This window comes from Eumetopias jubatus, unplaced genomic scaffold, assembly GCF_037043125.1.
Source record: "Eumetopias jubatus isolate StellerSeaLion01/CBP00866 unplaced genomic scaffold, mEumJub1_p1.0 scaffold_12, whole genome shotgun sequence".
Lineage (NCBI taxonomy): Eukaryota > Metazoa > Chordata > Mammalia > Carnivora > Otariidae > Eumetopias > Eumetopias jubatus.
This window is the reverse complement of record NW_028274818.1, coordinates 104,432,908-104,448,356: the sequence shown is the minus strand read 5'-3', so window position 1 is coordinate 104,448,356 and position 15,449 is coordinate 104,432,908. Positions and strand designations below refer to the sequence as shown.

Genomic DNA, 15,449 nt, shown 5'->3' with positions numbered 1-15,449 from the left:
CAAGCCGGGACTTTGGTTTGGGAAACAATGAGAACGAGGGTCCTGTGGGACAGAGCAGTCATGGGTCTGATGGATAGAGCCACGGCATAATTAAGGCACGGAGCTGAGACTGGGGGAGGAGGGAGCCCCAAAGCTCACTCAGAAGTTTGGGAAAAAACAGAAAAATGTATGGGGGGGTAGTCACAATTTCTTGCCATCAGATGTCAATGCACGGTGGAGGGACGGGAGCCCGAGGGCTGTTGCGGTCATTCCACGATCCAACGAGGAGGCTCCTGGGAACCCCCAGCCTTGCCTGATCTTCGCAAAGGTTCCCTGGGGAGGCAGACACAGGGCTTGGAGTTCTGCTCATCACTGATACCCAGAGAGCGGGAGGGAAGGGACGTGAGCGGGAGCCATCGAGAGCAGACCCTCGATGTCCACCCTCTGTCCCTTCGCAGATCCCCCCTCCGTGTCCATCACCAGCCACCGGACCCCAGGAGAAACTCAGACACTCAAGTGCCGAGCCGATGGCTTCTACCCACGAGAAACTGAGCTGCACTGGATTCAGGGGGACGATACACAGGAGGCTGAGTCGGGGGGAGACGTTGTTCCCAGCGGAAACAGCACTTACCAGTCCTGGGTGGTGATGTCAGTTTCCCTGCAGGACAGAGCCTCCAGCTCCTACTCCTGCCGCGTGAAGCACAGCAGCCTGGCCCAGCCCCTCCCTGTGCTGTGGGCGGGAGCGAGGGCCGAAGGCTCGGAGGGCACCCGGGCGCAGTAGCCAACCCCGCTGCGGGACAGGAGAGAGGAGCTCTAGAGGCCAGGGGTCAGGTGGTGGATTCAGGGACACAGAAGCCTAGAATGCCGGCCACAGAGCTGACTCACGGCTCAATTGTCTTGCAAAACCCCATTAATCTAATCTGTGAGTCAAATCAACAGTAATCACCTTGCCTAGCACACAATGTAGAAAAGTATTTTTTTAAACAGATATAAAAATGGGAGTAGATGTTACCCTTCATCCTGTGCTTCCAAGCCTTCGATTCATCTGAAATTCTTGGTACCGACTTAAAGCAACGTTTACGGGGCATCCTGCCCTGGGGGGTCCACTGTAGCGTGGCGTGGACCATCTGGTCCCCTGCGCCTTGTTCAGGAGCCCACTGTGGATGTCCTGTCTGTTGTGAGGTCATAGAACCTCTTTAATACAACCCACTCCTCTTCTGTGCCTCAGTTGCCCAGACCTGCCTCCTCCCAGTGAGCTGCCACCCTCCACCTTCTGGTCTTGGAGCCTCCACAGACCCTAGCTCATCTGAGAGGCTTCCTCCCTCCAGGACGCACTCCCAGGAAAACAGGAATCAGATGTTCTTGGACTCCCTCCAAATTCACCTGAGTTTGTTTGTTTTTTTTTTTTAACCCAGTCACCCACCACCATCCACAGGTTTAAAAACCCCAAAAGACAGAACAGACCTCTTCACCCCTGACCTGTCTATGAAGCCCATCTGCGAGACGCACACTTCCTTCCCTTCCCAGCCCCAGCCTCCAAGCTGGGCTCCTTAAGGAAATCATCCCCCGCATTCAGTATGCCGAGCTGACCCTTAGTCTTTCTTGAAAGCCTAAATTTGAAGGTTCTACTTGTTATTTTTGATACTTTGACCCAGTTTGGAAATCAAAGCTGAGAAATAGCTTCCTCAGTCTATGTGAAATCCACATTCCTCTCCTCTAGAACCAAAAACAAAAAAAAAAAAGTCCTGTTTGAACAGTAGAGGCTGCAGAGACAATCCAAACAGTCAAGATGGAAAAATATGGCCGTGAACAAATAAAGAAAACCACATGACAGGAGAAGGATTTCAGATCAATAAGGAAACCCAAAGTCCACAGGAACAGGCCAGGCTAAGGCAGACTGGAATGTGAGACCCCGCCCCACCACGGCAGGAGAGTTGGGTTGGGGGTGGGCAGGGGGAGGGAACCTCAGGAGACCCCAGTCCTGGCCAGCTGTGGGGGAAGGGGAGAGGGACACAGAGTCACTCAGACATCCAGAGAGACTTCCTGGAGAGATTCAGATTTCAGAGGAGGAAGTGAAGGCCAAAACAGCTGGCCAAGAAGAGATGAAAGATTGTTCCTGACCAGTTGGGCGTGAGATGGTGAGGGGAGGGCCACAGGGGCCTGACAAGGGACATGACTGAGGGTGGGGCTGGGCTGTGGGCGTCACCAGGCACACCAGGGACCCACACCGTGGGTCCTTCCACAAGCACCTCCTGCCCGCCCAACAGAGAACCAGCAGATTCCCCTTCAGGCAGGACCAAGTTCAAGTGCACTCTGAGAATGCCCCACCCCAGGAGGACCTCGCTGCCACAAACTGTCTCCTTGGCAATTCCTCAGTCACTTAGTACTATCTTGTCTCTCTCGAAGATTCCTCTGGGGATAGTTCACCAACTAGACTGCAGGGATGGAGGGCTCGGATTTAGGCAGGATATGCCAACGGGTATGGGACTTAACGGTAGTTGCTGTTAAGGTCCTCTCCAGTTTGGTTGAATGCTGCTTTTCCAACCTGGCTTGTCACTAGAACTTGACAAACAGATTTAGAGTTTTCTATTTCCTCTGCTCGTCTATTGGTGTGTTCACTCAAGAATTATACTGAGTATTTTCTGCTTGGTACTCTAATAAACACTGAAGACCAAGCAGAACGAGTGGGTACTGCCCCCTCCTGCATGGAGTTTACCCCAGTTCTGCTTATTGAAACAATACCCTCTGTCAAGGTTCAGCCCACAACTTACCTCCTCCCGTGACCACTGCCATGATCAGTAATTCCAACTTATACTCGTCCATGCTGAGATGTCTCAGAAATATCAGGGAAGATTTCCAGAAAGACATTGAGTGAAGCCAATGTCCACTCTATCTCAGCATCATCCCAGACCATTCTCCTTTTCGTTCCTTTCCAAGTGAAAGGAAAGGAATCAACGATGGGAATATCTGGGGGAAGAGCATTTGGGGCAGAGGGGATAGCAAATGCCGAGTCCCCAGGGCAGGAACAATTGTGGTATTTGAAAGGCAGAATAATGACCAGTGGGCTGGAGTATCATGAACACGAGGAGGGTCATAAGAGAGGATGTTGAAAAGGCAGGTAGCAGTCAGATTGTGCAAGGCATCGTTTGCCTTGGGAAGGAATTTCTACTGCAAACGGCAACACCTGGTAGGTTCTAACCAAGATGGCAGTAGGATTTGCTTTAGGTTTTATTTTTTTTTTTAAGATCTTATTTATTTATTTGAGAGAGAGCGAGAGCAGGGGCAGAGGGAGGGGGAGAAGCAGGCTCCCCTCTGAGCAGGGAGCCCAGTGCTGCGGGGCTCAATCCCAGGACCCCGAGATCATGACCTGAGCTGAGGTCAGAGACTTAACTGACTGAGCCACCCAGGCGCCCCTGCTTTAGGTTTTTAAAACATCCCTTTGGAAAAAATAAATAAATAAGAAATAAAACATCCCTTTGGCTGCTGTGTGAGGAAGGGACAATGGTGACACAAGGGTGGAAACAGGGAGACCAGAAACAAGTCCCCGGGAAGGACTCTGGACTGGAATCCTAGCAGCTGTGAAGGGAGCAAGCAGCCGGAGTTCAGGATATATTCTGGACATCAAGCCTACAGGACTTGCAGATGGACCGATGAGCCTTGAATTTGCTGATGGGTTAGATGTGAACTGTGGGGAGAGTGGTGACTCAAATTCGGATCCCAAGCCTTGGATCTGAGTCACTTCTGACAGCACCCTCCTCCACAGGCTATGTCACACATAGCCTCCAGCCTCAGCCCCTTTGATGGCTCTCACCCACCTAATCCCTACTGCTGGAGCACCTGCAAGCTTCCTGCTTCTTATCGGAGGAAACATTTTCAAGATGACCCTCCTGGAATAGTAGAATAGTATTTCCAGTACTCCCAGTCCCTGCTCTGGTTCCCAGTGTAGCTCCCCGTGACGCCCCAGAGCCAGCCTCCAAAGCAATACGTGCTATTCCTTTCTGCGTCCTTCCTCGCTCTTACCGCTCAGACCTCTGTCTTCTCCCCCACTAGCCCGAGCTGCAAGCTAAGGTCCCAACTACGCCCCACGCTCGCATCCTCCCCCTTACCTGGCCTGCCTGCACACCCTCGGATGAGCTTGTCCTTCCAGACCCCCCCACCCCGCCCCAGACGCAGCTTCAGCGCGGCCCACGCGCCCCCTCGTGGTCGGAAGGCAAGGGTGCAGGCTGGTCGTGCTCACCTGGGCGGGGTCTGCCCCCGCCAGAGTGCCAGGAAATGCACACGCACCCCTGGAACCCAGGAAGCCAAGGTGGCTGGATTTATGTCCCCGACCACAGCAGAGCTCCGGGAAGCAGAAATGCTTTCTACCTGGGAGGTGAAAAACTGTTATCGATCATTCTAAACTAAGAGCTGGCAGAGAGAGGAAAAGATCCAACTGAAACGCTTCCGTGAAGCCCCCTTGGACCGGCTCCTCCGGCCCGTGGCTGCCCCAGAATTTATTTGCTCCCTTCTCAGTCCTAAGCCGACACTCCTCGCTCTCTCCTGCTATGGTTCAAGGGCTTGCGTTCGGCTTTGAACTTCAAATCCCAGCGCCTACTTCAGGCAAAACAGTAAACTAGTGACAGAAGGAGACTTCCTTAACCAATGTGGCATTTAGGAATGCCCCTCAGCTGCAAGGAATAGCATACTTGACTGCCGATGGTTCATTACAACAAATGAGGGATTTTTCTCAGCTCCGGGCCAGCGTCTCTATGGGTGGTTTTGTCTCCCCCTACTGGTCACAAAAATAATTGCAGCAGGTGTCAGGAAGGCGTCCTCAACAATTTCGGCAAAGCCCGGAAGCATGGCCCTGAGATAATGACCAAAACGTCTCCCCACCCACCCCCACCCCACCCCCGCTACTCACCCCACCACAGTTCCTGCCTTTGTTCATGGAGGGAAACCTGCCTAGGAAGACACACCCACCCACCCCTTCCGACTTCCCTTTACATCTCACTGCCCAAAGCCAGTTTCCGAGTACATGCCACAGGCTGGGTCCCTTTCGTGAGAAGAGTTTTCTGTCAATTCTTGTCAAAATCAGAGCGCATTTTTTAGCACACATATTTTTTGGAGGGGGTTTAGTATTATAATCTCCCTCCTTCGGGGGTAAGCAGCCAACAGTTTCTGTTACACTTGAAAAGAATATGATATAATGTTAAAAAAAAAAAACAGTTACCTCACTTTAATGAAACATTAGCACATTCCCATTAAGGTCAGGAATAAAACCAGAATCTCTATTTCCACAGTTATTCAATATTTTTCTGGCACTTCTAAGTTAATTCCTTAAGACAAGAGGAAATGAGAAGTTCAAATACTAACAATCATGAATTGAATTGACACTTATTAGCAGATGCTCTGCCTTCCTACCTAGAAAACTCAAGAAAATCAATGGCCAATTCCCTGAAATAAGTCAGAGTTCAGAAATGTGGGTGACAAGCAAATATACAAGATCAATAGATTGCCTATATACCAACAACAAATAGTTCGGAAATATTAAAGAAAAAAGGAAACCCAATCACAATCGCTTTAAAAGGAATAAAAATAGAATACCCAGGAATGACTGGATGTTTTCCTCGGGGTTGAACAGGGCGCCCTGATTTATACAGGTTATTGTTTGCAATGGAGTTCCGCACCTTTGGCCTTGAATCTGGTATTTGCCCCTTCTCTTTAGGAACCCAATGAAGGGCTCTCCCAGGCCTCCTGGCTCAAGCCGTCAGGCGTATCCTATCTCCTACTCAGACTTCCTCTCTACCCAAGCTATGTAAGGGGTCTAGAGAACCAAACACAGGCCAGGTTGCGGTGGCCTGAGAACAATTTGTCTTCGATATGGGAATAAATTCTTAATATAATACTAACCCCCCTCCAAAAAAAAAATATATATATATACAAAACAGTGCACATGGGAGTTAGTATGGGTTACTGGCTAAGTAAGCAGTCTCTGGAATAAGATTGAATGGTTTTGACTGGAAGCTCTGCGGTTTATAACTGTGTGATCTCTCTACCTCAGTTTTCTTGTCTCTAAAATAATAGTAGTGCATACCCCAGAATGTGATGAGGGTTAAGTGAGCCAACACAGGTAACACTCTTTAGTGGTAGGTACATAAGAAACATTCAAAAATTATTAGCTACATGGGCGCCTGGGTGGCTCAGTCCGTTAAGCATCCAACTCTTTTTTTTTTTTTTAAGATTTTTTATTTATTTATTTGACAGAGAGAGACACAGCGAGAGAGGGAACACAGGCAGGGGGAGTGGGAGAGGGAGAAGCAGGCTCCCCGCCGAGGGGGGAGCCCAACGTGGGGCTCGATCCCAGGACCCTGGGATCACGACCTGAGCCGAAGGCAGACGCCCAACAACTGAGCCACCCAGGCGCCCCAAGCATCTAGCTCTTGATTTCAGCTCAGGTCATGATCTCAGGGTCATGAGATCAAGCCCTACTTTGGGCTCGAGGTGGAGCCTGCTTGGGATTCTCTTTCTCCCTCTCCTTCTGCCGACCCCCCACTCACTCACACACTCTCTCTCAAATAAATAAATTTTTAAAAAAAAATAATTAGCTATATTAAGTATTCTATCATGGTTATCGTTACTGAGAGAAAGGTCTTCTTAAGCCAGGTACTGTTCAAAACTCATTAATTCATTTGTTCCTCAAGACAACAGAAATGTTTTCTGTGCAACTCCCAGGTGAGGCCCTTACAGGGAAGGGGTGAGCCCTCCTTCCCCCTTGGTCTTCCTCATCCTGCTCCTTGGGATTGGGTGTGGTGCCCTGGAGCTCCATCTTGGACTGCGACATTGAGAACCACACCCTGGGGACAGCGGAGCAGAAAGCTGGAAGCAACCAGAGTACCAGGTGCCTGCCGGTGGAGCCCCCAGCCTAGCCCTGAACCGCCTAAATCCAGGCTTTACAAATGTGAGAACAACAATCCTCTGTCTTGTTTCAGCCACTCACATTTGGAGTCTCATTCACAACCATCAAACCTGTGTCCTAACTGATAACAGCCTGCCACCAGGCAGGTTCTGCCATTTGAGACATTCCTGGGTGTAGTAGTGAAAAAAAGCTCGGCCTTCTGAAATGCCCTTTCCTTAAACTGAGACAGGGCCAATTAGAAGGAGATAAGAAGCCCAAAGCAAGGGGCACCTGGCTGGCTCAGCCGGTGGAGCATGCAGCTCTTGATCTCAGGGTTGTGAGTTCGAGCCCCATGCTGGGTGTGGAGCCTACTTTAAATAAATAAGTTTTTTAAAAAGAAGAAGAAAGAAGCTCAAAGCAAAAGCAAAATGTTTCCCAGGTACTAATGTTGCTTAGGGACCACCCAGGCAGACAATTTCGTTAAACTAAAGCTGCCTGGCTGAGAGTGCCAAATCCTAACCACTAGACCACCAGGGAGCTAAAGCTGCCTGGCTGGAAAATTAAATATTAATAGCTGTACGTTAATAGTTAAAAGGAAATGTGGGAGCATGAGGGTGACCCCAAAATAATTTCAATATACACACTGTTCTCTCTTCACTATGCCCCATTAACTTTGCCTTGCCTTCTCTCAGCCATCCGGTCCCACAGGTGCTTCCTAGGCTCACAACACCTGCTGAGGCAGCAGTCGGGTTCCCTGGACCTTTGAGCACCCAATCCTTACATGAGGATCTTAAAACACATTGGGCGAGTCAGTGTCAGATTTCCTTCTCAGGCTAAAGGGGCCCCCTTTCAGGATTCCGTAAGACATTTCCTCGCTAGGTGGTAGGCTCAACTGCAGTTGCACCATACTGCCACGAGAGGGCACTATGTATCCATGCTAACGGATTGGGAGAGGTTCCCTCAGCCGCTTTAAGAACGTGCATGTAGGGCTGGCGGGAACCCTGGTTTTGCTGATCCCTTTTATCAGGTCATCTCATTTCGTTTTCACACCTGTCCCCCAGCATTTCCACCGGAATGTCCTGAAGACCCTTCAGAATCCCGAGTTCAAATACCAGCACGATCTTCCCCCTCCACCCCATCCCCAGAGGAAACCAGAACCAGAATTTCCCTCCTCCCCCTCCTCTCTCCCCCTCCCTCCTCCTTGATTCCTCCATCTCAGTTAAGGGCCTCTTTACCCTCCTAACCACCCAAACTCAAGACCTTTGGTTCCTGTCCCTTCCCTTTCACCCCAGACAGCCTAGACGTCACTAAAACCAAAACATGCTCTCACTCAGTTCCTTCTGTCCACCCAGATTGCTCCTGTCTGACTGTTCCTCCCTCGGGCAGTGCGCAGTCCTCCCCAGTCGCTGGCCTTTCCCATCATCCTTGATGCTCTGACGACACAGGTGAGATCATGTCATTTCCTTCTTTAAAGGTCAACAAAGGTGCAAACGACCCGAGTGTCCATCGAAGAGTGAATGTGGTGTAGCCATTCAATGGAATATTATTCAACCTTAAAAAGTAGGAAATTTCAGGGGCGCCTGGGTGCCTCAGTCAGTTAAGCATCTGCCGTCTGCTCAAGTCATGATCTCGGTCCTGGGATCGAGCCCCAGGACAGACTCCCTGCCCAGCAGGGAGCCTGCTTCTCCCTCTCTGTCTGCTGCTCCCACTGCTTGTGTTCTCTCACACTCTCTCTCTCTCAAATAAATAAATAAAATCTTAAAAAAAAAAAAGGAAATTCTGACACATGCTCGAACACGGATGAACCTTGAGGACATCATGCTAAGAGACAGCAGGGCTTGGATTCATCCAGAACTGACTGTTGGACCCAGATAGTTTTATCAATAGGCCGGGCTTTTGAGACAACAGTCCCAACACATGGCAAAGGATGTGACAGAGGGATCTACTTTAACATACATACGAACATACGCCGATTTGAAGAAAACCTTTAAATCAGCTACTTCCTTGGTCCCTAATGTCCATTTTTAACTAAGGGAAATTTCTGGGTTGAATTTACTTTTCTGAGTAGATCTTCCTACTGAAAGAAAGGGAAGTTCTCAATCTTCATTCTCTACCTGGGAATAGCTTTGCCTAAAAAGTAATAAAGCTGGCATTCAGCTTTCCAAACAAGGCTTTTTGGCTTTGGTTACTGCAAATCTGTCTGAAGTCGCTTCGTGCAGCTAAGAGGACACACCAGCCGAGAGTTAGTCGGCTCCAGAGCCACTCCTGGATCTTCCGGTTCCTATGTGAGCACTCTAGGCAACTTATTTATGCTCTTGGGTTTTGTTGTTGTTTAAAGATTTTATTTATTTATTTGGGAGAGCACGCGCGGGGTCATGATCGGCTCAAGTCATGATCGGCTCAAGTCATGATCTCGGGGTCCTGGAATCAAGCCCAGCATCAGGCTCTGCACTCAGCAGGGAGTTTGCTTGGGATTCTCTCCCCTTTTCTCTCTCTGCCCCTCCCCACCGCTTGCATGTGCTTGAGCGTGCTCTCTCTCTCAAATAAATATATAACTCTTTAAAATAAAATAAACATTGGCCATCAACAAGCTTGCAGTTTTGCTGTTGTTATTGTCATCAGTCCGATTAGCCCATCAGGACCAAAAGAATTAAAATAGTGCTTTCTGATGTAAATATAATGCAAGCACATACGAAATGTTAAATTTTCTAGTGGCCACATTTTGACAAACAGAAAGAAGCAGGTGGAATTAACTTTAACACTATTTTTAATTTAACCTGATATGTCCAAAATATCACTTCCACATATACATTTAAAATTATTTTTAAGCTATTAAATGATATACTTTACACTTTATAAAATTAAGTTATTGAAGTAATTAATGTTAAATGTTATTGCTATATCTTACATTTCCATTCCTTTTTTTCATATGAAGTCTTTGAAATCCAATATGTATTTTACATCAAAGGACATCTCAGTTGGGATTAGACACATGTCAAGTGTTCAGTAGCACCTGTGGCTAATGCCTACCCTACTGGAAAAAGCAGCACTAGAATCTTAAGCCAAAGAAGATACTTAAGGCAGAACATTGGCAAATCCACACCCCTGCTGATCAAACAGAATGCAATGATTTTTCACAAAGCTGCATTTCTAGTTCTGCTGAGGTAGGAGGGAAGACTTTCTCACATATTTGGGTGACCGTTTTCCTCCGCTGAAAATTGTTTAAAGCCACATGAAGCCCTTTTTTTTTAAAGGTTTATTTATTTCTTTGAGAGAGAGAGAGCATGAGTGGGAGGGGCAGACAGAGAGGGAGAGAGAATCCCAAGCCGACTCCGCACTGAGTGTGGAGCCCAACAGGGGGCTCCATCCCAGGACCCCGAGATCGTGACCTGAGCTGAAGCCAAGAGCCCAACACTTAGCCAACTGAGCCACCCAGGTGCCCATCCCCCAAAGAAGTCTTGAAACTTCTTTAAAGGTATTTTTCTCCAGGGTAGATTTTCTAATGTTTCTTTAGGCTTGAGTTACAACTGGAAGCATCACCCCATATGCTAGAATTTCTGACCAATGTAAAATTTCTCAGATGTGTAAGAAGTCCTGATGAATGCCTGGGACTTTGGCCACATTTATTATTTTCAGGAGGGTCCTGACTTGAATGGCTCATTGGGTCTTCCTCTAATGTGATTTTTTTTTTTTTAAGTAGGCTTTACACCCAACATGGGGCTTGAACTCAGAACCCTGAGATCAAGAGTCACGTGCTCTACCGACTGAGCCAGTCAGGCGCCCCATTTGTTAGATTTTTTTTAAAGAGAATAGATAGATCCCCCCACCTCTGTTGAGGTATGATTGACATATAACATAGTGTAAGTTGAAGGTGTAAAATGTGATGATTTGATACCATTATATATTGCAAAATGATTACCACAGTAGGATCAGTGTCAGAATTTCCTTTTTTTTTTTTAAGATTCTATTTATTTATTTGACAGAGAGAGACAGTGAGAGCAGGAACACAAGCAGGGGAAGTGGGAGAGGGAGAAGCAGGCTTCCCGCTGAGCAGGGAGCCCGATGTGGGACTCGATCCCAGGACCCTGGGATCATGACCTGAGCCGAAGGCAGACGCTTAACGACTGAGCCACCCAGGCGCCCAGAATTTCCTTCCTTTTTAAGGCTGAATAATATTCTATTGTATGTATAGACCACATTTTGTTTATCCATTCGTCAACAGACACTGGTTTCCTTCTACTTTGGGACTACTGTAAATCATGTTGCTATGAACATGGGTGTACAATATCTCTTCACGCCCTTGGTTTAAATTCTCTGGGGCATATACCCAGCAGTGGAATTGCTGGATCACGTGGTAATTTTGTTTTGGATGCTTTGAGGAGCTGCCATACTTGTTTTCCACAGTGGCTGGACAGCTTCTACATCCCCACCAGCGACGCACAAAGGTTCCAATTTCTCCACTTGCTATTTCCAACACTTGCTATTTGGTGTTTTCACTAGTAGCCAACCCCAATAGGTATGAGATGGTCTTTTCTGCATTCTTGCACACTCCATTTGGTCGATTTTGGTGTTTTGTTCTTAGTTTTTTTAATTTTTGTAGGGTTCCCCCCCATTTGGTCAATTGTGAAACTGTTAAATGTTTCCTGCCGTTTGAACAATTAGGTTTTAATTTTCATGGTGTTCATTTCAGATGAGAGGCAGCCCCAGGCAGTGGCAAGTGCACAGGCCGCGGTGGCACAAGTCCTGGGTTCTGATTCAAGTCTGTCCCTGGGAGACCCTGGGCAGGAGAGAAGTTTCTCCAGGCCTCGTTTGCTCCTCCTCCGGGGGAAGCGAGCATGATAAATAATACACCGTGCTCCAACTCCTCAGCTGAAACTTAGGCCTGGATACGTTTGAAGTGGACATTCTCTCTCACGAGTGAGTTGCCGGATTCGATTTCCATTTTTTTTTTTGTTTTCCTTTTGACTCATTTTGTTGCTCCTAGAGTGGGGCACACGCCGCCCTGGGAGTACCGTCTGGGGATCTGGCGCGGTCGGGTCCCCGGCGTCCGGCGAGCCTGGGGAACCACCGAGAGGCGAGGCCTCCCGGGTCCTAGAGAGGGCGCCTCGACAGACCGAGGCGGGCGCACTTCCGGCCTTTGTGTGTCTGCGGGTGATGGCGGCCCGGGGGCTCGGGGCGCTGCGCTTCGGCCCCCGGGGTCCGTGCTGACGCGTGCCTCGGCGTTCCCCACTCCCTGGGCCGAGGCGGGCGTCCCCCGGACGCGCAGCGCCGGGCTCGGCCTCCCCTGGGGGACCCCCGAAGAGGCCCGGCTGCGCACCGCGGGGGCCGCGACTCCACCTGGCCCCGCATTGTGGTCTCGCCTTCCCTTTGTGCCCCCGGCCGGCGAGGAACCGTAAAAGACTAGGGGTGCGGTGAGGGCGGGGTCCACGGTTTGACCCCTCGTTCTGCCCGGCTGCAGAATTCAGGCCCAACCCGCTCCCTCCGTAATCCGTGTTGCTGGCCATGGCGGGTCCTTTGGAAAAATGAAGTGGTTGTTAGAACTGCGAAACCGGCTCTGGATCCCTGGGCTTTCCGTTTTCGTTGTTCAGCGCACACTTAGCACCCCGAGCGCCGGGCTAGGAGGGGGGGAAGTGAGGATTCACTAGGTTCTTGTCTGTCCCAGCCTGGGGACACTAACAAGGGAACGGACGGGTGTGTTCCTGACGCGGTGTGAGATGCACACGCGAGCTGGTGTGGACGTGCGGGTAGAGCCACGGCGGACGAGGATCCGGACGGGGAAACTTCGAGGTGGCTGCTAGTGCAGGGAGGGGTGAGAGTTGGGGCTGTGGGAATGCCAACCGGCCTGGAGCGTTCCTGTTAGAGCTGGAGCAAAAGCACAAACGTGAAAAGGGGAGCGCGGGGGCACTGCCAGGAGAGGGGTAACTATTTCAACACCATCCTGATAAATGTTTATTCTGTGCTGGGTTGTGGAGATTAAAGAATGTGTGTGACCACAAGGCCCCGCTCTAGAGATTGTTGAATCACTTCTGCTGGAAATAGCCAAGACTCTTAAAAAACATAAAAAGATAAGTAAATAAATAAAACACCTGGCTTTGTTATCTAGAGATAGTATGGCAAAATGGTACCTGAACGCCGCTTACTGGCTGTGTGACCTTGGGCAATTTTCTTAAATCTTTCTGACCCTCAGATTCTTTGTTTCTTTTTTTTTTTTTTTAAGATTCTTATTTATTTGAGAGAGGATGAGAGAGAGAGTGAGAGCACGTGAGAGGGGGGAGGGTAAGAGGGAGAAGCAGACCTGCTGAGCAGGGGAGCTCCACTCGGGGACTTGACCCCAGGACTCCAGACCTGAGCTGAAGGCAGACACTTAACTGGCTGAGCCACCCAGGTGCCCAAGATTTTTGTTTCTTTGAGTCTACTTTTTCCTTTCATTTATTTTTCAGGCTTGAAATCAAGTGTGTTCTTTTTCTTCGGGCTTATATACAGACCTTTTTGCTGAATTGTGATCTATTCCTGAGAACTTGATATTCTGCAAATCTTCATGTCCCCCCAAAATCACTCAAAATAAGACCAAGGCTAGTAGAGTAGGGGACACATACACAGAAAGATATTTATGATCTTCTTTATATGTAAAATCTAAAAAAAGAACTAGAAACAGAACAGATTGGTGATCGCCAGAGGCGCGGGAGTTGAGGAAAATGGGTAAAGGTGGTCAAAAGGCACGAACTTCCAGTTATAAGGTAATTTCTGGGAGTGTAATGTTCAGTATGGTGCCTATAATTAGCAATACTGTATTGTATATTTGTTGCCAAGAGAGTCGATCTTAAAAGTTCTCATCACGAGAAAAAAAATTCTGTATGTATGGTGGTGAATGTTAACTTATTGTGGTGACTATTTTGCACTATATACATATATCAAATCATTATGTTGTATACCTTAAAGTGATGCAATATGTCGATTATATCCCAGTAGAACTGGGAAGATCATTTAAAGTAAAAGGAGCTGGGGGGTCTGGGGGGCTCAGTCGGTTAAGCATCCAACTCTTGATTTCGGCTCAGGTCATGATCTCAGTCGTGGGATCAAGCCCCAAGTTGGGCTCCTTGTGCTTAATGAGGAGTTGGCTTGGGATTCTCTCTCTCTCTCTCTCTCCCTCTGCCCCTCCCCCCACTAAAATAAATAAATTTTTTATGAAAGCGAGTAGGGGGTGCCTGCCTGGCTTAGTCAGTAGAGCGTGCAACTCAGATCTTGGGGTGATGAGTTCAAGCCCCATGTTGGGCACGGAGCCTACTTAAAAAGAAAAAAGTTGTGTAATATAAAAGGAGCAGGTAACCTGATGAAGAGGCTGAGAGGAGAGGTTGAGGCCTTTGAGTTAGGGAGACACGGCACATACACAGAGATTGGGCCAACTGTGCAATAAGCCTTTCCAAAATAAAGCTTGTAGCTACCTGAGCTAGCAGGAGGAAAGAAGGGTGTGTACTGAACTCAAGTTCCCCACAGCTTGCTGAATTCAGCTTTCCTGCTCTGCTTTGCTTTCGGGTGCTGTTGCTTAGCAGCACAAGACGTTAACATGCTGAGAAAACTTGCATACAAAACAACAGGACTTCACATTTTACTAATATCGCTCTCCCCATTTACCACGCGTCTCTGTGCTAATCACATCCCCAGGAACATATTCTAGCTAAGCAAACCATCTGGTCATCGCTTTCTTCTGGTCCTTTCATAACCTCTCAAGCTACTTCTTTTTTTCCTAAATTTCTCAGGAGAGGGTATGATGGATAATAATGTTTGCTTCTAAGAGCAGGGATGTGCAGTGATCAGAAACTGGGAAAACGTGTGGGGAGAAGTGGTGTGGGTGGATGAGATTGAAGTATACACGATACAGGGAGTCTGCAAGTTACAAGCGCCTAACTGACGCAGTAGCCAGATGCACCTGCCTCCTCCTTGCCCACCCTCCCCACCACCCAGCCCCAGCCCCGCCTCCCCATCCACTACGCCTGAAGGCTCTGACCAGGAAGCAGGAGCTAAGCAAGACACAGCTAATCTGGCACCTCTTCCTCACTGCCTCAGGGAAACCGTGTCCTCAGCGCCACCCTTTCCTGCCTGCCACTGCTCACTATTCCATTATGCCACGTCAGGCAGCCTTGCACCCAGGCACACAAGCTCCCTCTTTGTGTCCCTGCAGTAGGGACATTTTCCATCACCTGCCTTTACCTTAGAAAATGTACTGCCCTTTTCCATCTCACGCTCTTTACCCCCCTTGTGGATTTCAATACAACACTAATCATGGCTGATTTGACCAACGGTTATCCAGAGATACAAGCGTATTAAGAAGAGAGAAGAACACAAATACCCACGTGAAATGACATGGGAGCTACGAGCACCTCAATCATTTAAAAGCCCAAGTATCTCACTCAGAACCTCCGCAAAAGTAATCTCTTGCTGGAATCCTCCACTCCTAGCCCCCCAGAGGAATAGTGTTTCTAACCCAGCTGCATTGTTTTCCTTTTGTGTTTAGATGCTAGAACTGCAGTAATGTTTCCTGCTATTTTTCACTGCAGATCTATAGCATTTGGGCCACATTATGTTTAGCTAAGTT

General features: G+C 48.6%; 2 protein-coding genes across 2 annotated transcripts in view; both read left to right on the top strand.

Annotated features, from left to right (window-relative positions):
* AZGP1 (alpha-2-glycoprotein 1, zinc-binding) overlaps positions 1-1,916 on the top strand; it is a 43,592-nt gene extending 41,676 nt beyond the window's left edge. The window contains exon 5 of the mRNA XM_088017076.1: positions 438-1,916. Within this exon, the coding sequence (XP_087873202.1) occupies positions 438-760 (323 nt within the window). The 3' untranslated portion in view covers positions 761-1,916. The remainder of the gene's footprint in view (positions 1-437) is intronic.
* Positions 1,917-1,951: 35 nt separating this feature from the next.
* ZKSCAN1 (zinc finger with KRAB and SCAN domains 1) overlaps positions 1,952-15,449 on the top strand; it is a 55,297-nt gene continuing 41,799 nt past the window's right edge. Inside the window, exons 1-4 of the mRNA XM_088016681.1 lie at positions 1,952-2,117; positions 6,694-6,919; positions 8,209-8,301; positions 11,547-11,773. The gene's annotated coding sequence lies outside the window, so the exon portion shown is untranslated. The remainder of the gene's footprint in view (positions 2,118-6,693; positions 6,920-8,208; positions 8,302-11,546; positions 11,774-15,449) is intronic.